At 36.1% G+C, this 25,008-nt stretch overlaps 1 protein-coding gene across 1 annotated transcript; it reads left to right on the top strand.

Moving 5' to 3' along the window:
* Window positions 1-1,317: 1,317 nt before the first annotated feature.
* On the top strand, window positions 1,318-25,008 carry plekho1b (pleckstrin homology domain containing, family O member 1b). Its single transcript, XM_051131096.1, has 6 exons — window positions 1,318-1,755; window positions 3,199-3,345; window positions 13,684-13,824; window positions 16,606-16,710; window positions 20,984-21,085; window positions 22,675-25,008. The coding sequence occupies exons 1-6, from the start codon at window positions 1,729-1,731 to the stop codon at window positions 23,344-23,346; spliced, it is 1,194 nt and encodes a 397-aa protein (XP_050987053.1). The 5' UTR covers window positions 1,318-1,728; the 3' UTR covers window positions 23,347-25,008.

Here is a 25,008-nt window from a genome sequence, read left to right as displayed (position 1 = left end):
AAAACCAAAGAATTTGAGGGACCTGAAGGATTTTTCTGAAGAACACCGTGCAATTTAACTGTTCAGGACAAAAAAGGGACTCATAAACAACTATCACTAAACAAACAAACAAACTAAAAAACAACTGTGGATCATTCACATAACATCAAGTGTATGTAAATGTTTGAATGGGGTCAGTTTTATAAATGCAACTATTATTATCTCTTGTGGAATATATGTAAACATCTTTTTTGTGAAATATCTTATTCAGGTCAGTGCTAAATAAAAAAACAACATGCATTTTGTATGATCCCTATTATTTTGGTAAAATAATTAACATTTTGCAGATTCTGCAAGGTGTATGTAAACTTTTGACTTCAACTGTATGTCTACTAAATAATACTGGGGGAAAAAAAAACGCTCTGACAACGTGAATGTAGATAAAACTAGCAATTCATACATCAAAATATACCATGAAGCTAACATAATTGCTCATATCACACATTTGACATCAAACGGCATTAAAGAAATCCAAACTATAAATATATATAAATAAATAATGAAATATATTTCTAACAAAATGCACTGAAATTGTGCATTCGGTAACTTCAGAGGCTATTTCTACACTGTAAAAAACTATTTGTTGAGTCAACTTAAAATAATTTGTTACCTGGCTGCCTTAAAATTTTAAGTTCAGTCAACTCAAAAAATGTTTATTCAACTTGAAATGTTAAGTTATAGTAAGTGACAACTTAGATACTTAAGTTCATTCAACTTAAAATTTTAAGGCAGCTGGGTTACTTACCTTGCTTTTAAGTTTAACAAACACAAATATCTAAGTTGTCACTTAGTACAACTTAACATTTCAAGTTGACTAAACTTATTTGAGTTGACCGAACTTAAAATTTTAAGGCAGCAGGGTAACAAATTATCTTAAGCTGACTCAACAAATTGTGTTTTTTTGTTTTGTTTTTTTACAGTGTATTAATGCATTAAAGTTGATTCAGTCATATTAAAAAGTATTTGACTCATTTGTATCACTGTACAGAATATTAAATGATACTGCTAATCTCAATAAATTTTTCAAATTCAGGGGTAAATATTGCCTGTTAATAAAAAGTTACATTTACATTTACACTGCATGTGTTTGTTAATTAATATCAATAATAATAACGTTATTAATATATAATAATAACAATGCTAGTAATAAAATAACCAAATATTGTGTTACACAATGTAAAACGATAGCAAAATACTGCACATTCCTTTCAGTACAGCAAGTCCCCCCACTGCCTTTCCAGTGACATCATTGTGGTGTCCATAGGTGGAGCTGTCGAGGACAAAGAGAGGGACCACACAGCCTCAAGTTCTCCAGCTCACAGAACTCCACAAGACACACACATGACGGCAGGAGATCAACCCATACGACACGATGATGATGATGATGGCACCAGCACAGGCTTATCTGCTGCTCTAGAAAGCACATTTCTCACATTTGTCTGCGTGAGCACGAAGAAAAAGCCGTTGGATGATAATCTGCGCGGATCTTGAGGACACTGAATGGAAGTAAATAGACAAGAGGAGGCGTAAGAAACAAACGGGGGAGCGACTCATTCAGCACCGAGCTTTTTATTGAGTGCAACGTTTTGAGTCCACACCAGGATTTTGTTTCGTCGTAGACAACACATTGTGCACGAAAGGATCTGGATTTAACGGAGGGAGAGTCGGGAAGCTCCGTTTTACTGAGCCATGAAGAAGAACAGTTCAACAAAGCGGGTAAGACATCGAGTCCACTCTATTGTCAGTAAGGAGCGCCGGGAGCCTTTGTGCACTAGTCTGAAACACTGCAGCATGTACACTTCAGTTTACTAAAATACTCTTTAACAACATAGTCCAGTGCAGCAATGCAGTACATGCATTATAATTATTTTATTCTAACTGTAAATTTCGACATGATATTATGTCGCACGCCTTTTTTGGAAGTAGCTAACCAGGCTTAAATAATCAAATAATGTTGACTTTATTTTATACGCAAGTTTTAAACACTCGAGTATTTAAACACCCGTTTTAAACACCCGATTGTTATAACCAGAAGCGAGTATTATAGTTTGTAGAAAACTGAAAAAGGCCGCTGGCATATGACTGTGTTAAACAGAATTTTTAAAATTTATTTTAATTCGGATTATAATTCCATGTATGCATACAAATACGAATTATCAATACGTTGAAAACATAAAATTTCAAAAACCCAAAAGGAAACTCCCAAGGGAACCCATGGTTTGAAAAATGCTAGTTGTCTTCTGAGACTACAACTGAGCACTTAACATGCACTATTAATGACTTGATTAAATTACTGTCCAAAATGGCTAAAAAACATAATAAATGGCGCTTTCAATATTTCCTGTCTAGACTAGCAGGTGAAGAATGGGCCTGTTTAATATACAATATGCTGATTATATGCATAGATAGCGTAATAAACAGATTATGTACACTACCAGTAAAAGTTTTGAACAGTAAGATTTTTAATGTTTTTAAAGTCTCTTCTGCTCACCAAGCCTGTCTTTATTTGATCCAAAGTACAGGAAAACAGTAAAATTCTGAAATATTTTTATTATTTAAAATAACGGATTTCTATTTGAATATATTTTAAAATGTCATATATTCCTGTGATTTCAAAGCTGAATTTTTAGCATCATTACTCCAGTCACACGATCCTTCAGAAATCATTCCATTTTGATTATTATTGTTAAAAACAGGTATTCGTCAAAGAATCAGCATTCCGTCAAAGCAATTAATTTAAAATAGTAAAAATATTTCACAACTGTTCAAAAACTTTTGACTGTTAGTGTATTATTGTTTACTCTGTCTGTGAGATCAATGCAATAGAAATACATTTTTACCATTATTTTGCATGTACACAGCTTTTTCTCTTCACACTCAGTTCAGACTGCAAGATCCCAACTCGGGTAAAATCTCGAGGAAACACTAGTTTGCGTAAGTGTGAGAAAACTGAGTAAGCAGCAGGAATGTGATATGATCTACATGACAAAGACACTGACATGGTCTTTAGGAAAGTCTCCTTCTCTCTTGAGACTACTATTGTGTCTTCCTTGTGCATCATAGACCTACGAAGGCCTGTTTAGGCTTTGAAAATGCACACTATTATATCATAACCAACTGGAAACCTAAAGTCTGACAAGCATGTTTCTGTTTTCTCAGGGCCCTCAGGACGCCAATCAACAGCCCATGCAGCCTGACAAAACTGGGTGGATTCGCAAGTTCTGTGGCAAAGGAATTTTCAGGGAAATTTGGAAAAACAGATTTGTTATACTGAAGGGAGACCAACTCTACATTTCTGAAAAAGAGGTTAGTTTTGGATGAACCTTTTGTCTCTTAATGCTTTTCTCCACATCGTCATTTGATTGATGATATGCATGTGTAACATGCTCACAATGGTATTCAAGTACACTGTAAAAAACAATTTGTTGAGTCAACTTAAATTTGTAACCTGGCTGCCTTAAAATTTTAAGTTCAGTCAACTCAAAAAAAGTTTATTCAACTTGAAATGTTAAATTATACTAAGTGACAACTTAGATATTTGAGTTGAATAAACTTAAAATTTTAAGGCAGCTGGGTTACTTACCCATCTGTTAAGTTTAGCAAACACAAATATTTAAATTGTTACTTAGTACAACTTAACATTTCAAGTTGACTAAACTTATTTTAGTTGACTAAACTTAAAATTTTAAGGCAGCAGGGTAACAAATTATTTTAAGCTGACTCAAATTGTGTTTTTTATTTTTTACAGTGTACTGCTTTCGGTGTGAGAAAGTTGATTACAGGCATAGATGGGTTACTTAACACAACTTCATTTTTGAAAACCACACAAAACTAAAAATACAATCAAAGGGTACGCTTCTATACGCTAAAATAGGAGCAGTTATGGGTTTCAACAGGCATGACGTGAGTAAATGATGATAGCCAAAAATAAAAAGCTTAGCCAAAAATAAAACTTCTGTCATTATTTAGTCATGTCCTGCCTTTCAAAACCTATATGACGTTCTTTCTTTATTGGAAAGGAGAAGTTTAGACACTGTCTAGAATTAGGCACTGTCAGTCCCCAAAAAGGACAGACAAGTAGTCCATACAACTTGTTATTATTCTTCATTGTATTGGACTTTCTACACTAAAAAACTCAAAAGACATTTGGTAAGACATAAGGGTGAACTATCTCTCTAATATCCTGCTTTGCTCAAGTCAGGCTCAGTGTGGTACACAGAGCTGCATCTTACAGTGTTAACACCTTTATCCAATTGTTCTGGAATTAGAGCCGGATGTGCTGAAAGGCCGAACATGATGAGATAAACATGTAAACATTCACTTGGCGCATGTCATTTCCAAGTCCAACGCAACGCATGCTGTCAGCATGTGCCTGACATACGGTGATCCAGAAGTGAAGGTTTAAAGAGAGGTTTAACTTGATCAGCAAGCATGAAGGAAGAGGAAAATAAAGGCCCTTTATTCAGGAGTGAGGCTGATTTACTGCAGTGTGGGAGGACGAAGGGAAGGAAAGCAGGATTGAGGTTGAGTCATGGTCACGCAGAAGACTGTTTGCTGTGCTCAGCATCAGATCAAACAATGCCGAGGCAGCATATGGGCTCTGGCTCACAGCTCAGAGGGAGGATTGACCCTTTTAGTGCTTAACAGACTGAGGTTTCATCATGCTGTCGTCTAGATGTTTCTCTCCAGCTGTCTAGACAGACAACAGATTTTAATGATCCAATGCTGTTGTTTTGATATCATGTTTCCTGATAGATAAATGCCAAAATGATCCTCATATTTACAAGCTAGAGGAGTTAAATATAGTTCTAAAACATATATAGCATATAGGTTTCTGGGCTTAAATTTTATGGATTTTTTTAAAAAGATTTTTTATACAGTCTTCTACGAGTTAAAGGGACAGCTCACCCAAAAATGAAAATGCTGTCGTTATTTACTAATCTTGATATTGTTCCAAACACACACGAGTTTCTTCTGCAGAAACACAAAAGGACAATATTTCAAAAATTGTGATGATTGCAGTTTCAGTGAATAGGAATTACATCTTTTAAGCTTCAAAAGTAACATAAAAGTATCAAAGAATAATTCACTGTAGACTACTTTCAAAAACATAACATGGTAACTCTAGTTTTTGCCAAAAAATACCATAGTTAGCTACAGCAAAATTACTAAAATTTTACCGCTGTTCTCAACTAACATAAATTAAACTGACAGAAACATTGTTAAAGTAGCTATATTAACAAAGAATCGTAATACAGTAGTAACAACTTACATTTTTGTTAAAGGGATCGTTCACCCAAAAATGAAAATTACCTCATGAATTACTTACCCTCAAGGCATACTAGGTGTATATGACTTTTTATGATTCTTTCAAACGAAAGCAATCAGAGTTAAATTAAAAAATGTCCTGGCTCTTCCAAGTTTTATAATAGCAGTGAATGGGTGTTGAGATTTTGAAGTCCAATAAAGTGCATCCATCCATCAAAAAAAAGTACTTAACACAGCTCCGTGGGAATGCCAGAGGTTGATGTAGGATATAGGCGTTGCGTAAGCTCTGATGAGAATATGCTAGGGTCGTGAGAACCAAGTTTTGTTTACATCAAAGGAAAACCAGTCTCCGCCTGCCTTATATTGAAATCCTCTGACAATTTTCTTTACAAATCCTCGTTTTGTACTTCTAATTTGTGACTGGTGTTTTATTTTGCTATGCCTACAACCTACGTCATCTAGAAAGCTAGAGGCTAGATATTACAGTTCATAAAGTTTTAAATATGTATATTTTTCTTACGCAAACACATCGATTCAGAAAGCCTTTATTAACCTCCTGGAGCTCTACTTTTTATGATGGGTGGATGCACTTTATTAGCACTTTATTTAAAATCTCAACAGCCATTCACTGCCATTATAAAGCTTGAGAGAGCCAGGACTTTTTTTATATATAAATCCAATTGTATTCATCTGAAAGAAAAAAGTAATATCCACCTAGGATGGCTTGAGGGTGAGTAAATCATGGAGTAAAAACTAGCTACTAGGGAGAAGTAGGTGGTTACATGAACAAAGAGAAGTCTGTTTTGCACATTTTATATCTACCAGGCGTAAATTGTTTTTAAAAGTATAAGCCAGCCTCTCCTCAACAAACTGCACAGTTTGAGCTATCTGCAGGGTTAAATGCTGAAGTATGAACAATGCCAAAAGCAAGCACCACTAATAACCCACTGGCCATTCATTGTATGTAATTCCGCTTAAATCAAATTTACATATTTGTGTCAAATGATGGTAGACTGAAGGGTGGCAGTAAACTGAGAATGTGTCCTGCAAAACTCTTCCAGAACAGCTCACAGGAGCAGATGTCATGAGTGTTGTCTGAGGGTCAGATTCCAGGCCGCCGATGTGGCAGATGTAGGGAAAGTCCACAGATAGCAGAAAAGCTTTTTTCCCCACTCACCCAGCACTGTCTTCACATTCACACACTTATTCTGGTACATTTCTTTCTCACGCTTGAATCTAAACTTGAAAGAAAGGTTTAATTTCTTGTCTTTCTTTGTTCCGCTTAACCTAAATGGCATCTACCAGAACTTCAGCATGAGAGAAGAAGAAGATAAGAGCTGTCTGTCTTCTTGCCCAAATAAGGAAGCTGTGGTCTTCATCTATTTTGAAAGCATCTTATATTGTTCTTCTGCTTTGAGTCATATGCGCAGATAGTGTAATGCGTGTCACGGCCACAACTTGCTGTAAGCTTGTCACTTCCTCTTCATGATGTTCTTTTCCCCTTTGCTCATCTGGTTTGCCTTTCTAAAATGATACCACTGAAACTGCATTGAAATCATAGTCCTTCTATTTGGGTGATTCACAATCAGTATCCACCCTAAAGAGGTTACATGATCATACATACTGACTGTAGTTGGTACTTCTTTTGAATAAGTAACTGCTTAGCGAAAAAAAAGTATGTTATATACAGTATGAATTTGGGTAGTACTACACATTCGTCATGTTTTCATTGACAGTATCAATTGTATCTCTTCACTCCCATTCACATTTTTTTTCACTTGGCCTTCTGGAATAGTAAAGTGTCCATTGGATGTGCAATAAGAATTTTCCCAGAAATAGTAGGTCATTCATGGACTTTTTGCCTACTGTTTTATGAGTGCTCTGAATTCGGACGCACTCCTCTGCTCACATACTGTTTTTTAAGATGTTGTCACTGTCTTTGATTGCATTTGGATTCAACGTGAAATAATTTGTCTGTCATGAAAGCATAAAAATAAGGGGGTCGACCGATATGTGTTTCTCGGGGCCGACGATACCAATTAGTACAGATCAAGTAGACAGATAACTGATATTTTCAACTGATATATATGTCTGGTGTAAAAATTAAAATGTCAAAATAAGGAATAACAAAGGTTTTGACAAAAACTTTTTTACAGCCAATTTTCAAATTGGTTTTGAAAATGGCCGATAGCAATAACCATAAAAAACACTAAATCTTTGCTGATAATAGGCCAGGTCGATAATCGGTTGACCCCTAATAAAAACATAGCACAACAACAGCCAATCAAGTTACTTAGGATTCAATTTTGGACCAATGAGATTTCTCAGTAGATGCCGATACCAGTTATTACAGATCAAGTAGATAGCCGATAATCGATATTTTGAACCGATATGTGTCTGATGTAAAAATGAAAATTAATGTCAAAATTAAGAATAACAAAGGCTATGACAAAACCTTTTTTAAATGCTTTTAAATTATTTTATCAGTAAACTGGTTTTGAAAACGACCGATATCGAATAACCACATAAACGCTTAATATCATCACCGATAATAGGCCAGGTGGATAATCGGTTTTCTAATAAAAACATAGCACAACAGCCAATCAAGTTCTGTAGGATTTCATTTCGGACCAATGAGATTTGTCAGTAGATGCAGATACCAATTATTACAGATCAAGTAGACTGATAACTGATATTTTGAACTGATATATATATATATATATATGTCGGGTGTAAAAATACAAATTAATGTTAAAATTAAGAATAACAAGGACTGACAAAAAATTTCTTTAGACACTTAGATTTTTTAGGCAAATTGGTTTTGAAAATGACTATACCGATAGCCATAAAAATGATTAATATCGGCACCGATAATATGCCAGGCTGATAGTTGGTCGACCCCTAAAAAAACATAGCACAACAACAGCCAATCAAGTCATGCAGAATTCAATTTTGGACCAATGAGATTTCTCTGTAGATGCTGATACCGATAGACCGATAACTGATATTTTAAACCAATATATATGTCTGTGTAAAACTGAAAATGAATGTCAAAATTAAGAATAACAAAGGCTCTGACAAAAACTTTTCTAAATGGTTTTAAATGATTTTATCGTCAAATTGGTTTTGAAAATGAACGATAACAATAACCATATAAATGCTTAATGTCGATGTCAATAATAGGCCAGGCGAATAATTGTTTGACCCCTAATAAAAAACGCACAACAACAGCCAATCGAGTTCTGTAAGATTCAATTTTGAACCAATGAGATTTCTCAGTAGACGCTGGTACCAATTATTACAGATCAAGCAGACCGATATTTTGAACCGATATATATGTCTGTTGTAAAAATGAAAATGAATGGATGAAAATTAAGAATAACAAGGGCTCTGACAAAAACTTCCTTTATATACTTTTAAATTATTTTATTGATACCGATAACCATAAAAATACTTAATATCGGTACAATAATAGGCCAGGCCAATAGTTGGTCGACCTCTAATAAAAACATAAAACAACAACAGCCAATCAAGTTATGTGGGATGCAGTTTTGGGTCAATGAGATTTTTCAGTGGGTGGGGCTTCTCATAAACAGAAACTAAGCAATTAACTATATTTTCTGCAAAAGTGTGCTTGTTATGATGCTAATGAAGTATTTTTTTTTTTTTTTATTAATAATTGGAAAGCTTTTTAATCAAATTGAATGTAGTTTTGCCAATTTCCTAACAACCCTACAATATCAGTATCTAAATTTTCACATCATTTGCCACATGGTTGAATAAGTTCACGCATCCCATTTATCTCTCTCCAGTTTACCTGTCATATTGGTACATAAGTATTGCATTTCCTAAAAAAGAGATTTGCAGATGTCAGATGTGCTGAATTATTATAGCAGTGTAAAATACTCAAGGAAAGACTTGTGAATTTTTCTTTTTACAATTGCCGGCATCGTTCCCCAGGGTGATGAGGTGCAGTCGTCCAGCTACATTAACAGAAGTAGAGTCGCAAATGAAATCGAAGGATGAATCATTTCACACGTCAGGGCCTGGCACAGCTCTGACTCACTTGCTGGAAAGCAAGATCAGCGGAGGCTGTCGTGCCCTGTATAGTCATCAAACCATTTATTCTCCATCTGGTTTCTTTAGGTGTTTTCTTCTGTTCCGCAAAGTATCACATGGGATCTTGGTCACACTGTGTCAGATTATTATTACTGCAAATGCAAGTAGCTGAAAGGACGACAGGGAGAAATCCCTCCAAGTTGAAGGCTGGTTTTACTCTGGAACAGCAGTTTGCAAAATAGCATCAGGAATTTCAAAATGAGAAGCTTGCTGGACTCAAATTATAAACTGTGCAACAGTGGTTCTCAACTGACACAAATTCTGCTGCAGGTCTGTTGTGGTCAGAAGAACTAAATTAAACTAAATGTTTAGGAAAAGACAAACGTGTTATAACACAGCAAAATCAGCTTTAAAGGAGTGGAAATAGTCCCCATATCTTTTGTTGTTAGTTTCGAAAGCCTTGTTGGATATAGCTTGTGGTGAATACATTTTTGGTGCTGAGTTTGGTCACAAAAGCTCCACTTGTAAAACAAAACCAGTTGAAAACCACTGTGCTAGAAGTCAAAGAGGAAACACCTACAAACTGTCATTAGTTGGTTTCAACGCCCTACATGAAGCAGCTCGCCCTTCCTTCCCTCACCTGACCAAGCAAACATGCTGCATTTAAACCTACAAGATCTCTCCTGCAGCTTTCATATCATAAAGCAGCACTGGTTGTATCGTAACACTTTGCAATGAATTTTTCATGTGTGGGCTGATGGGACACATTGCTGAGGAGTATTCATTTCAAATTCCTCTTCAGGGTATTTGGCTTCTCTGATGCACCCTCTCAGCTTCAATGTTTTGTGACCCTAATGGACGTTCATGAAAGGTTAGACTGGTTAATGGAGAAAGCAAATATAAATTTGAATAGCGAAATTCCATTCAGACAGAACTTGACCAGTCCTTTGAAAGATGGTGAAACATGAAACGATGACTGCTCATCTCTAAATGATCCACCTGGCCTCAGACTGAAACAAAAGAACACCTGAACAGGAAATCCTTTATAATACAGTTGGTTTGTTGAATTGCATGAATGTGAATACACACTGGAAACGCTGTATGTGAACAAGAAGAAACGTGAACAAAAATTGCAAACCTTAAAAGATTTCTTTTCCCAGGCTAATACAGATTAAGCTCTAAACTGCTGGCATGCTGACAAAAATAATGTTGACTCATGTGATACAGAAGACTGAGTAATGGCTGCTGACCCCAAACTTTTGAATAGTAGTGTATAGATTTTTTAAAAAAGCTAAATTACAATGGAAACCCAATGGGAAAGGAGAAATTAGAGAACTTAGACTTTAACTTGTTTAGTATTGAAAATTGTGCACAAAAAGTATTCTCATAGCTTTGTAAAATTAAGGTTGAACCACTAATGTCACATGGACTATTTTAATAATGTCCTTACTGCCTTTTGGGCCTTGAACATGTCAGTGCATTGCAGGGTCAGAAAGCTCTGGATTTCATCAACAATATCTTTATTTTTTAGTTTTTTTGAACTGGAACATTTCTGTAACCTCACACACGACAAAAATATTGTTTACAGCTCCAAACAGCTTTAGTTACATAACAGAAAGTAGCTTGATTACAGAGTACATATCAGACAGCCTGGCAAAACTGTGAAATTATTCTCACTTCTTCGTCCTTCACTCTTTCTCTTGAGAAGCACAAGGTTTGGCAAACAATTTTCTCTAGCTTTCTTTTGGTTGTTTAAGATGCTATTTTTGGCTGTTCACACTGTGTATGTCCTCTGCAAAATGATGCGTCTGTTTAAAGCTTAATGTACACAGTATTAAATATAGATGACACTCTTTATTTGCAGTTAGAAAGGTCATTAAGGTGAAAATTGGCTTTTTGCTTAAGCATCTGTCTGTTCTGTTTTTAAAAATAAATTTGAATTGAAAAGGCAGTTTAAAATGTTATGAAATCCAAATAGAGCATTACGACGCGGTGTCGGATTCATATACAACCACTTAATTAGAGTGCGCCTACTCAGTTTAAAGGAGCAAAGAGCAAAAAGTAGTAGTGTAGTTCACATTCATGCACTGAATTTAACCACACAAGTACTTTTTTCTGTATGATCTCAGATTACAGATTACTTTTACTGTGCCAGATTTGTCATCGGATATATCAGGGTCATTTTACAAGTAATATATATATGCAATTTTTTTTAAACTTCAAATGATTTCTACTTCACTTTCATGCCTCATTTTTATTCACTATATAATGCATTATAAGTCATAACAGCATATCTCAGGAGTTTGTAATGTCCGGTATTGAGTGCAAATACTGTGTACTGTGCCCTGACTGTCCTCTCTTGGAAAAAAGGATTGGATCAGATTGCCAGTTAATTGCTGCCTTTGTACTGCTGGAACAGTAGATGTACTATTTGTACAGCCATTCCCTGTCGTGACACCCCATAGTGCACTGGGTGTGATGCCAATCTCTTAAGTACTGCACTGTAGAGCGGCTCTGTAGTAGGAACACAACCAGATGTGTGCTTGCGTGCATAGACAGCTTTTTTTGTCTTCAGAAGAGCGCTAATGGAAATTGATTGTGACTCAATGAGAACGTTTGGCAGGTGATAGCAAATCAAACCATTGTATTCACTGTGAATCTGGGTTAAAAGGTTCTCTCCTTTCATGTTTGGACTAATGTTTTGGAGCTACGTTTTAAGGTCTGTCCTAGTTAAAGGGATAGTTCACCCAAAAATTAAAATTCTGTCATTAATTACTCACCCTCATGTCATTCCAAACCTATAAGACCTTGTTCATCTGTGGAACACAAATTAAGATTTTTTATGAAATCTGAGAGCATAGACAGCAACGCAACTGACACGTTTACAGCCTATAAAGGTAGTAAGGACATTGTTAAAATAGACCATGTGACTTCACTGGTTTAACCTTAATGGTATGAAGCTATGAGAATATTTTTGTGCGCAAAGAAAACAAAAATAAGAACTTTATTCAACAGTTCCTCTTCTTCTGTCTCAGTCTGCACCGCAGTTTTCTTTGTGCACAAAAAGTATTCTTGTACACTCTAAAAAGTGCTGGGTTAAAAACAACCCAACTTGGGTTATTTGGCAACCCAGCGCTGGGTAAACATTGGACAGAACACATGCTGGGTTATTTTGACTCAGCTGGTTGGATTGTTTTGGTGGACTGTTTTATTTAAGTTATTTAACTATATAAAAGGATTATATTACTGGCTTAAAATGGGCTGGAAATTAAAAATCATACACAGAATTAGAGGCAACAGCAATAATTAAAAGATGAACATTTATTAACAAGCAAACACCCATGGACAAAGAATAAGACGAATTTAATTTATTTGGATAAATGCAGCATAATTTACAATATTACTTACATTCAAACTTGTTTAACAAGCATTTTAGAAATAAAAAATGTAACATTTAAAAGGAGCATTTTAATTTAAGTGCATTCAACTGTTCTCTGTAATCACTTTTCACCGAAATAGTGCTAATTCTCATGCCAGCATGTTTGCGAAATCAACACCGGTGATGGTCTGCTGTTCGCCATGGGGAACTGACTCCATAACCTGCCTATAAACAAACAAGACTGACATTAGAGAACATATTTAACATCAAATTAAATTAAATTCAGTATTATAACGAATAAAATCAGTTTATGTTATGCAAGGCTAAAGGCGTTATGCGAAACGAACAACCGCTGCTGATGCAGCTGACTAAAATCTCGTCCTTCTATGTTGCGTTGCAGAAAATTATAATTTACAGTAGAGTAAAGACTTTATAAAAGAAATCAAATGTGTACAAACCTTTATTTTGCTGAAGAAATGCACCAAATCGGTGGCGCTGTGAACCGCTCTCTCCTGTAGAGGAAGTAAAAAGCCAGCACTCTGACTGTAACTCAGCAGCTGTGTTGTTTCGTCAGAGACAGGCTCAACCCAGCAGTTGTGTAGAAAAAAATAACCCAATATTTAATAACCTATTAAAAATGACTGAACAGTTTAGTTACAGAAAAACTACCCAGCACCTGGGCAGAAAATATTAAAATAACCCAATTAAATGACCCAGCAGGCTCAACCCATCATTTGGGTAAAAAAAATAACCCAGCATTTTTTAGTGTAGCTTCTCGTCTCTTCGAGAATACTTTGTCGTCTCTTCTGTGTCAGTCTTCAACTGATTCTGAAAATCACCCCTTAAAGTTATTTTAGAACAAATACATAAATATTGAGGTGTATACAGTCGAACAAATTTAAAGCACAGTATTAAAACCAAATCTGTACTTTCTACAGGTCAAAGATGAGAAGAAAATCCAGGAGGTGGTCGATCTCACCGACTATGAGAGGTCTGAAGAACTTCGCAAGGCCAAAAGCAGGAGCAAAAAGAATCACAGCAAGTTTACACTTCTGCGTTCACGGCAGCCCGGCAACACGGTCAGTCTCTACAGGAAGTTGGTTTTCACAGCAGAGGATAATAGCTAATGGCTTTATGTCTCAGTCAGCACTAGAGCACTGCTGGGCTGCTTCATTAGTCAGTTTGCAGTCATGCTGTGAGACAGTGATCACCTGTTGCACAACTCAAAGTTCTGTGTCTCCACATACATTCAAACATATTAGAGCAAAAGAAAATTAAACAAAAAAGGGTTATTCCTTCATACAGACATTATTCAAACTACTTCTGTAATCTGAACAGGACAATTCAAGAGTCACACCTATTTATTAACACGCTTTTCAATACCTGACTGTGTGAACGCAATCATTAGGTCTCAAGTCTAAGACAATGTTAGACAATAAATCGTACTCTAGCATAGTTGGCACACCGGTCTCTAAGCACAAACTTGGACCGACCTCTGTAGTCATCCTATCCTGAGTAATTGGCTTTCAGTAAGAATGGCTCAGCTTATTGCTTTCACTAGCACACCACAGGCCCCCACAAATATCCTTCATCCTTTAGACCAACACAAATAGTACATCTTAACAATTGTGTTAAGGCTCCTTGTTTCTTAAAGGTGAAGTACGGGATTTTTTTCTGTCTGTGTGAGTTATTCTGTCTTCAATTAATGCAGAGGCTAAGTTAAATATCTCTCTATGCATCCATCCATAAATTTACAAACATTAAGGCTTCTTGGACTTTTTCAGAGCCAATCCAGCATTCAAAGTCAAGACAAACGTAGCTTTTCTATTAAACAATACAAATAACAGAAAAATCAATTAATTTTAACTGAAATGTGTAGAGAAACAAAAATAATTTTTGCAATTCCGTTGAAATCAGTGTCAGTCCTTTTAAAAGGAGTCTGCATTAATTAAATGTAGATTTAAAGCTTTTTCCGGTTGTCTAGACTCTGCAACACATTTTTAGGATTTCTGACGAAACGTTAGGGGATACGTCTGACCAATCCTTTAAAATCCAGCACTGAGACAAGGGGTTAATCCCCAGGAAACAAACATGGAGGGTCTTAGGAAAATCCAGCAGCAGCCAGGCTCCCTCCCAAACCCACAGAAACACAGCACTACATGGTTAATAAGTCCCTTTGCCCCACATACAACAGCTGTTCCACATGCAGCTCAACAGGGGAGCCACCCTAATACATGACCTCATGAAAATCATCATCCTTCTGCTCTTTTCTCTCGCCTGCCTCTTTATGCACCTTTAAAATCAGGCTTCCCTAAGTAACATTTTAGCACCTAATTTTAATTACTAAAAGCCTTACAGAAACCATTTTTTACATATTTGTAGCACTATATTTTCCTCCTGAGATCCACCTAGTTAAGTTTCCTTGTACCTAATTTGTTTTAAATGCATTTCCACCCTCCCTGACATCAAGCTGAATTAACCAAATAATTTTTGTTGTTGTAAGCATTTCACCTAGCAACCAACCAAAACACCCTAGCAACAAAAAACACTCTAAAAACAATCTTGATTATTTATTTGATTTATTTAGGGCTGTCACTAACGATTATTTTGACAATTATTTTGACAATTAATTTAGTAATCAGATAATTATAATTAATTAGTTTGATGTAATAAAAAAAACCTTAGGAAACAAAAGCCTTTAAAGTGACTTACTGAAAATACATATATAATAGCAATGAAGCAATGATAATTAGTTCAGATGAAGTATCAAAAGTAAGTAATAATATGGTTTTATTAAACAAAACATGATGTATTATAAACATAGAGCTAATGTACATCACGTATTATATAGGATGACAGGGTTTTCTTAAAAAAAATGGTAAAAGGCTCATAAAGTGACTCTAAGAGCAGTTCTAGAGATTATATTTTTGTTCATGTACTCATATATTGAGAGAGCAGAGGCTGAAAACACAGCGAGCGTCACACATGCTTCAGTATGTGTGTAGTAAATAAAACAGCGTGTCTGCGCTATTCATTCACACAGAGAGACACAGAACATGCAGGATTCATATTTAAATAGTTTTTTTGCATCTTAATATTCACAGACACCCATTTTGACCTAGTTTTGACGAATTAATCCAAAATATGGTCAATTCTGTGAAATTCCATTTTTATGACTGGATTCTGCGATTCCGCTTGCGTTTTTCGCATCAAAAAAATCATAGGGCCCTAAAATAGTAAACTTTAGTAACATCATAAATGTGTTTACTGTCACTTTTGAGCAACTGAATGTATTTTTGCTGAATAAAAGCATTCATTTCTTTAAAAAAAGAAATTTTGACCCCAAATGATAAAATACTGCAGTAATCAGACTGACAAGGCGTTTTTCTGTTTTCCTTGATATGTCCCTTTAATGTTCAAAGTGATTTGTCAACTACAGTACAAATATGTAGCATAGGGCGCATAGCAGAGTCTTATCTACACAGCTGCAGCATCAACAGAAGGGCCGCCTGTCACGGCTCCAGCAGACTGTGTTCGGAAGGCTTGCAGTGTTGTTGCCTAATATGGTGGTTTCTGCCTCACGCTGTTGCTGCATCAGCTGTCCATAGACAGAGCCATATGGCCGTACCTGCTCATTTATGCTTGGCTCACTACATGTTTGTGTCCGCCTAGCACAAGACTGAAGGAATTTTCACCATGTGTGTAGGCGTAAAATGAAAAGCCAGCAGGGTTCAGGGCATATTGGTCATACATCAAACTGTGTTTGCTCTATAACCTGCACTGGCTTATATGGTTGTATTTGGATAAATGATATTTTCAAGCAGCACACTATATTAACTTCTCTCATCTGCCACATGCAGGTTCCAAATCTGGTGTTTTTGGCTGTCAGTCCAGAAGAAAAGGAATCATGGATCAATGCTTTAAATGCAGCCATCACCAGGTCCAAGAATCGCATATTGGATGAGGTAAGCAAGACATTTCCATATCTTTGCATATACCAGTGCTGCTTGCTATTAATTATTTACAACCAGACTACAAGCTAGCAATGCACTGATCAGGAAATTGTATTTTGGTACACTTCCATTAACATAAGGTTAGGGATTTAAGCAACCATCCCAAAAACTCTTTGCAAAAACAACCACATAATGTTCAGACAACCTCCCATAACACCATGGCAGCAATTAGCATAGGCAAGCACCACTCCAATTTCTTCAAAAAATGTGGTTGTCATTCACAGGTGCTTGGAGAAGCCATTTTTATAAAAACTTCTAATCGCAAAGTTTCCTGCCCTCTCATTCCCTGATATTTTCACAGTTTGTTTGCGAAGGGATTTGCTCAATTTAAAAGCGGGTCTATAATCACGCTCGGCACACAGTGGGAGAAAATGAATCACTCCGCCAAAAATAGATGGCAGTCACGACTTTCAGCGTTAAAGCAGCCAGATCAGAGACTATCTTCACCTTCAGCTTTCGATAATGAACAAGATTTAATCTGGCCTAACCGTCTGCGCTGTTGGATTCCTCCACAACAACACCTGACATGTCTTGGTCATTTGTGTGGGACCATAAACATTCACACGGGCGTTTCAAGCAGGCTGACTACAATACAGCACACCCTGTGTACTAGATATTCATTTAAATAGACCAGAGACCATGTGCTTTGCTTTTCACATGTCATTGTGGTGTGATTCATACCTTACATCTAGTTAAATAGGCGAGATCTCTCATAGCACTCAACAGGAGAGGAAACAAACTGAGTCAGCACTCGATTACAGCCGGATATGTTGGGAAATTTTCTGTTGAAGCCTACTAGACTGTTGTTATAACTATTCAGTATTACAATTTAATAAAAGAGAGAATGGTACTATGTCACATTGCAATTTTTAGTACTTCAGTACTTCCCAGTGATGGGAATAACGACGTTATAAATAGAGTCAGCATTATTTTTTTCAGTAACGATTAATCAAACGAATTACTGTTTCCCCCGTAACAATGGCGTAACCATTACTGACAATAAAATGCGCCGTTACTATAATTTATTATAATATTATTATAATTCAGTTCATCTGAATGGATGCGCAGCATACCTGTATTTGACAAACTGTAAACTCTAGTGTGAAGGCACACGTCTAGTCGTCGATTTGTCTCGCACACATGCAGAGAAAGATACAGAGTGTGAGTCTTATACCATGCTACATGTAAACAATATTCTTTGTTGTATTTTCCTCTCAAAAATTCCTTTGGAATTCTTCAGCTTTTAAGAACTGCTGGTTTCTCCGGTAGGAGGCGGAACTAATGTGCAAACAGCAATCTCATTGGCTGGCACTCACCTATTATCGTCTCTGTTTTGATTTCAGCAAATCAGTTCGAGTGAACGCAGACAATGTGATTAATATTCATAAATCCGGCAGCTAATTAATCCTTAGTGTGTTTTATATTGTTATTAGTAGTAGAATTCGTAGTAGTTATCTTATCAGTATTATTTTTAGTTTTTTTTTTCCTTTTTTTATAGAAACACTAAATTACAAACAATATCTTAAGCACCACCACCAGTTCTAAGTTCAGTCATCATGACAAATTTAATACTAAATTATCATAATGTCATATTATAATGCTTGACTGACTGATGCTAAATGTACTTTCAGAAATTTTAAAAACTGTGCCATTAAGCTTTAAATTGTATATCAGATATTTACTATTAGTCTGGTGAGTAAACTAAACATTTAATTCATTTCAGTTAAATTTAATTCATTTAACATATTTAATATTGGGGGCATCCAAGTTATTTGACATATTTGACTTTTTTTTTTTTTAAAGTAACACAATAGTTACTTTCCCTGTTAATTAGTTACTTTTATAATGACGTAACTCAGTTACTAACTCAGTTACTATTTGTGAGAAGTAACTAGGAACTATAACTAATTACTTTTTTAACACTGTTAAAAAAGGGTTACTTCTCCAACACTGCTGAAGACACTCTTTTATTTACAAAAAAAAGTTAAATAGTAACAAATTAAAAACATTTAAATGTAGTCTTCAAATATGGATCAAATCTTTATGGAAATGGAAATTTAGTCATTATTTACTCCAAATCACTCCAAACCAGATATTTTTGATGAAATCCAAGAGTTTCTGATCATGCATAGACATTGTGGTACTCTCATGAACGCGTGTCTTAAGACTGACGCGGAAAATAAGAAATGGTTGAATAAAGTAGTTATTTTCATTTTCTTGAATGTGTTAGTTGCATTTCTGTCTATGCAGGGTCAAGAATATCTTAATTTGTGTTCCGATGATAAACAAAGGTCTTACGGGTTTGAAACAACATGAAAGTGAGTAATTAATGACTTAATTTTCATTTTTACGTGAACTATCCCTAGTAAATATTGCTAAAATAAAAGCAACAACTACTAAAATTAAAACAAGAAAAGAAGACAACAAATAATGATAAAAAGGTATTTTGCATTTGCCTTTTTTTTTTTTTTTTCCCTCAAGGCTGGGTATTGATTCAAAGTCCAATTCCACTAGACCCTAGTCAGGGAAGCACCATATTTCATTCACAATGGGAATAAGGCTGTGAGGGACAGAAATACAGTATATTCAATAGACTGTACTGTTGTTTATCTGATGCAATTTCCAAAAATAACTTTCAGTAGACAACTACAAAGCCATTTGGAAAGTTTCTGTTAACTTTTTTATTCTATTTGATTTTGATGTGATTCTATAATGATTCATTTGGGATTATTTCACTAACATCAACAAGCATGTTTTAATTATTTCAAACTGTTGTGGAATTAAAAGTGACAGAGAAACATGTTCCCCACCAAGATTGACTACTGACTCACCAACTCCTATAAAGACAATAGGCTACTATAATGCTACAGTTGTTTTGCACAATGCATCAAAGAAAAACACATATTTTAAAAGAGCGATCAATCATGGCTTTTTAAAATTCAATTTCAGCTGTATTCTTTTTCTGATATGCGCGGTTTGGTTTTGCAAATTTAGTATGCGCTGCTTATCCATTGCCACTGCTGCATGTTACAAGTGTGAGAAATGTGTAGGCAGGTTTAGTGACTAGATACTAAAAATATATGCATTCACTAGCCACAAACAAAACCATGCACAAATACATACTAGATTTCCATATTCTGAGTTTAGTTGTGTGAAACTCACCACAACAAGTAGGGTAGGGGTAGGGTACAGGAAGCAGTCATCATGGTATTGCTAGATGGTTGGTATAGTGCTCCAAGGGTGACCTGGGTCATTCTTTTTAAGCAAACACTATTAATAATTATATGTGACCCTGGACCACAAAACCAGTCATAAGTCGCACAAGTATATTTGTAGCAATATCCAGCAAAACATTGTATGGGTCAAAATTATCGATTTTTCTTTAATGCCAAAAATCATTAGGATATTAAGTAAAGATCATGTTCCATGAAGATATTTAATTTTTTTCCTACCTTAAGTATATCAAAACTTAATTTTTGATTAGTAATATTGGACAACTTTAAAAGCGATTTTCTCAGTATTTTGATTTTATTGCACCCTCAGATTCCAGGTTTTCATATAGTTGTATCTCAGCCAATTATTGTTCTATCCTAACAAACCATACATCAATGAAAAGCTTGTTTATTTGTCTTTTAGATGATGTATAAATCTGAATTTAAAAAAAATTTACCCTTCTGACTGGATTTGTGGACCATGGTCATATATGTTTCAATTTCATCCAAAGTTAAATCAATTTGTCCAAAAAAAACAAAACAAAACAGATATAGGTAACGAAGGTAGGCTTCTAAACCAGTGTTTTGTTTTGTTGTTTACCACCTCTCCTTTAGTCCATAACCCCGCCTAAACACAGTAAGATTAGCCGTACTCCTCCTGGCCAACAAACAAAAGCCATCTCAGAACACAAGTCTTGGATTTTCGCATTTACAGCATAAGCCTTCTTGTAAACAACAGGCTGTGCTGAGACATTAGCTTCAGTGTAACAAATTCTAAGATTATTCCCTCTCCCTTTTACACCCATTTTGTACAAACATTCATCCACTCTGTCGAACTGCTTGTGTCATTATTTGTACATCACATACTAATAATAAACAGATCTATCGATTAGTCAATCAGTACACTGGCTCTCCTGCAGGCTTGCGTGAAACTTGTAGCTGCTGCTAGTTTCAATGTGACTGATTTGTTCAGTTGGGCTTCATTCCAGCAATCTTTGTCCGACCCCTTTTAGGTGACAGTAGAAGAGGACAGCTTGTTGGCCCATCCGACGCGTGACAGAGCTAAGATACCCCACACTCGCCGTCTGCCCACCCGCGGACACATCATGGCCGTGGTAAGCAGTCCATTTGCTCTGAATATTATCTCATTAAATATATACATAATTTTGGGAAAAGACTGGAATGATGTATTTAAAACAGTCCTTTAAGGCTAAAGGAATAGTACACCCAAAAATTTAAATTCAGTCATTAATTACCCTCATGTCGTTACAAATCTGTAAAACCTTTGTTCATCTAAGGGAAGATAAGTGAAGATTTTTTTGATGAAGTCCGAGAGCTTTCTAACCTTGGATAGACAGCAACGCAACTACCACGTTCAAGGGCCAAGGACATCAATAAAATAGTCCATGTGACATCAGTGGTTCAACTGTAATATTATGAAGCAACGAGAAGACTTTTTGTGCGCAAAGAAAACAAAAATACTGACTTTATTCAACAATTTCTTCTCTTCCATGTCAGCTTCGCCGCAGTTTTCTTTGCACACAAAAAGTTTCTCATAGCTTCATAACATTATGGTTTGAACTACTAATGTCACATGAACTATTTTAGTGATATCCTTTACTACCTGTCTGGGCCTTGAATGTGCAGGGTCAGAAAGATCTCGGATTTCATCAAAAATATCTAAATTTGTGTTCCAAAGATAAACGGAGGACAGGTTTGGAACGACAAACAGAATTTAAATTTTTGGGTAAACTATCCCTTGAAAGGTTTAGTTCATTTCCAGAACAAAAATGTACAGATAATTTACTCAGCCCTTTGTCATTCAACATGTTCATGTCTTTTTTCTTCAGTCGTGAAGAAATTATGTTTTTTGAGAAAAACATTTCAGGATTTTTCACCATATAGTGGACTTCAGTGGTTCAAGACAGTTGTCAAAAAATTCTTCTCTAACTTCAAAATCTTCCTAAATTGCTGTTTTACCTTTTTTTGTAAAGGGCGTTTGATCTTGTTTGCACGTTCACTTTGTAAACACTGGGTCGGTACTTCTGCAGCAATTTAGGGCGATTTTGAAGTTGGAGGAGAAAATGAGATGGGAGTTTTTTGACATACCCTAGCTCTCTTGAACCGGAAAAAACAGTTCAAGAAGACCTAGACAAGATGACTGTCTGAGGTTAAAAAGTATATAAATAGTTTTTTTTTTTTTTTTAATAACCGATCGTTCCGCTAGATAAGACCCTTCTGCCTCGGCTGGGATTGTTTAGAGCTCTTTGAAGATGCATTTAAACTACATTTTGGATATTCAAAATCGGGGCACTACTGAAATCCACTATATGGAGAAAAATCCTGAAATGTTTTCCTTAAAAAACATAATTTCTTTACGACTGAAGAAAAAAGACATGAACATTTTGGATGACAAGGGGGTGAGTACATTATTTTAAAATTTTTGTTCAGGAAGTGAACTTCTCCATTAAATATGTAGTTTTTGGTCAGTTTTTACTGATAAAATACTTGCTTCTTCATACTGATAATTCAGGGGCCCAACAATAAAGATTTTTCTGCTTTCCAGGTCAAATCCACTAATCATTTTGTCATTTTTATCTATGTTGGTCAGACAGATGATTGGCTCCTGCTTTTTTAAAAGAGTAAACTTTATGCATTTTTGCATGTCTCTGCAAAAAGCCTAAAATCTCCTCACCCTGTTCAGGCTTCTACCACAAACTCGGATGGCATGCTGACACTTGACCTCATCCAGGAAGAAGACGTCCCCTCCGCACAGGGTCAGGACTCAAGCAAGGATGCCCTCGATAAAGCTGCTTCTCAGCGTACCCTAGACACCTCCAAGCTCTCAACTTGTAACGAGACCACTGGAAAGTCCCAGAGTTTGCCGCGGAAAAGCGAGAGTGCCTTCGACTGGTCAGACAACCACAGGACGCCACAGCTCCGCAAAAAAACATCCACGTCTGACAAGAACCGCTGCGCTTCCATGGACGAGATCCTCACACACTGTGAGACGCGAGCACTCCCTCACTGCTCGACTTCGGCGCCCGTGCAGCCCATCACCCAGCTTCAGGATCTCATCACTCAGAAGCTAGAAAGAACTCAAGAACTGCTGACGGAGGTACGGGCGCAGGGCAAGGGGAAGGGCTCGCCGGCTGGGAAGAGCTCCAGCCCGGAGGTTCAGCGGATAGAGGCCGAGATGCTTCTGGAAGAGGCTGCGTCCACTTGGGGACAGGCTCGCGACGTGCTGGAGGAAGTGAAAGAACTCCGAGCTTTATACAAGCAGCTTGACTCTGCTTCTTCCAACACACTCAGTCCTCCACAGAACGGCAAACTAAACAGCCCTCAACAAGCAAACCACTGGAAAAGCATGATGTGAGAACATACATGGCGTTATTTTTCAATGGACTCTTCCTGTTGACTGCTTTAGTATTGCTGGAATCAACAAAAAACGAGCTGTATGTGTATGTATGGATTGTTAAAGAGCAAATCTAGTTTCTTCCACTCCCTAATATCAGCGTCAGAGAATAGCAGAAATTTGAGGGCCTGGTGGTTTTACCAAACAGAAGCTGTTGCGTTGTACGCTGCAGTATCAGTTTTCACAGTGATGTCGACAGGGACGCTAAAAGCACCGAGTCATTGCGTGGCCCATCAGGGTAAGACAGGGTGAGAAACACCAGATGGCGGTGATGTTGTCATAACTGGTCTATCACAATGTGAATGTTTTCCCTTCTGTTTCATAATACACTGGAGGCCGGTCGCAGGTCTATTTTACTACCTGGGTCATTTTTGTACGTAATAATAATAATTCCCAGCACACTTGCTCTGCTGTTAACACAAACCAAGCTCATAATAAGATGCAATCAGGGTGCAGCCAAAGGCAATTGGTGGAAAGATCACGGATAGCAGAGCATGTTTTTTGTCCGGCAGCGCTCTGTATCTCGTCAAAGCCATGAAACATGAACACAGATGACGTCTGGTGCCAGTGTTGCTGCGGAAAGTGGATGACGAAACAGCTGCCATTAAAGACGAGACTCCATGCAGTAAACTGTTAATAATAATTACACATTTGCACTATGGAGAATGCTGTAAAACGAGAGTGACACTGGCAAGCTATCTTTTCGAACCTAAGAGGCAGAACAGACAATCTACTGTAGATAGGGAAACATGGGTCGTGTAGCTCCAAGTCTTTACACCTAAGTGGTATTTCCGAAAATGTTGGTATCTCTCAAAAATCAAAAGCTGCCTTAGTGTATTTTCAAAAGGGCACATGCAAACTGCATTTCAAAGACTCTGCTTGTGTATTTTAATTTTCCAAAATTTCACCTACAAGTTGCCTGCACCTCAAGAGAAGCTTTTAAAGCAGGATTTTATTTTGCTTGCGCTATGCTTTGCAGAAATTTCATCTCTGGGGAACTATGCAAGGTTGCATGGGTGAAACTCACAAAACCGGTCTAGAATATGAACATATTTCATATTTGTCATATTTCACCCCAGAATTTCTATGAGAGAAAGACGAAATTGTGTTTTGCTTGAAGTAAATGAAGCTTATTTTCTAATTTAAAGTCTAATTTTAATCTCTACTTGTACGAAAATTTTAGGAGCTGTCAAACGATTAATCGCGATTAATCGCATATAAAATAAAAGTTTACGTTTGCCTAATATATGTGTGTACTGTGTGTAATTATTATGTATATATATATATATATACACACAAATTAATGTATATATTTAAGAGAAATATGTTATGTACAAAATATTTTTATTTATATACAATATAAATTATATAAAAATATAAATACATGTAAATATTTCTTAAATATATACATGAATATGTTTGTATTTACATATACATAATAATTACATACAGTACACACACAAACATATTAGCAAACTCAAACTTTTATTTTGTATGCGATTAATCATTTGACAGCCCTAGAAAATGTATTTAGCAATTAATTACGCTTTTTACAAATTATTTTGTTTTTATTGTCAAAAAGGAAAAAAAAAAAATACCAGTCCTATATAATTCATTTTCTTT

Source organism: Labeo rohita, chromosome 16, assembly GCF_022985175.1.
Source record: "Labeo rohita strain BAU-BD-2019 chromosome 16, IGBB_LRoh.1.0, whole genome shotgun sequence".
NCBI classification, from domain to species: Eukaryota; Metazoa; Chordata; class Actinopteri; order Cypriniformes; family Cyprinidae; genus Labeo; species Labeo rohita.
This window is presented reverse-complemented; position numbering and strand designations above follow the sequence as displayed.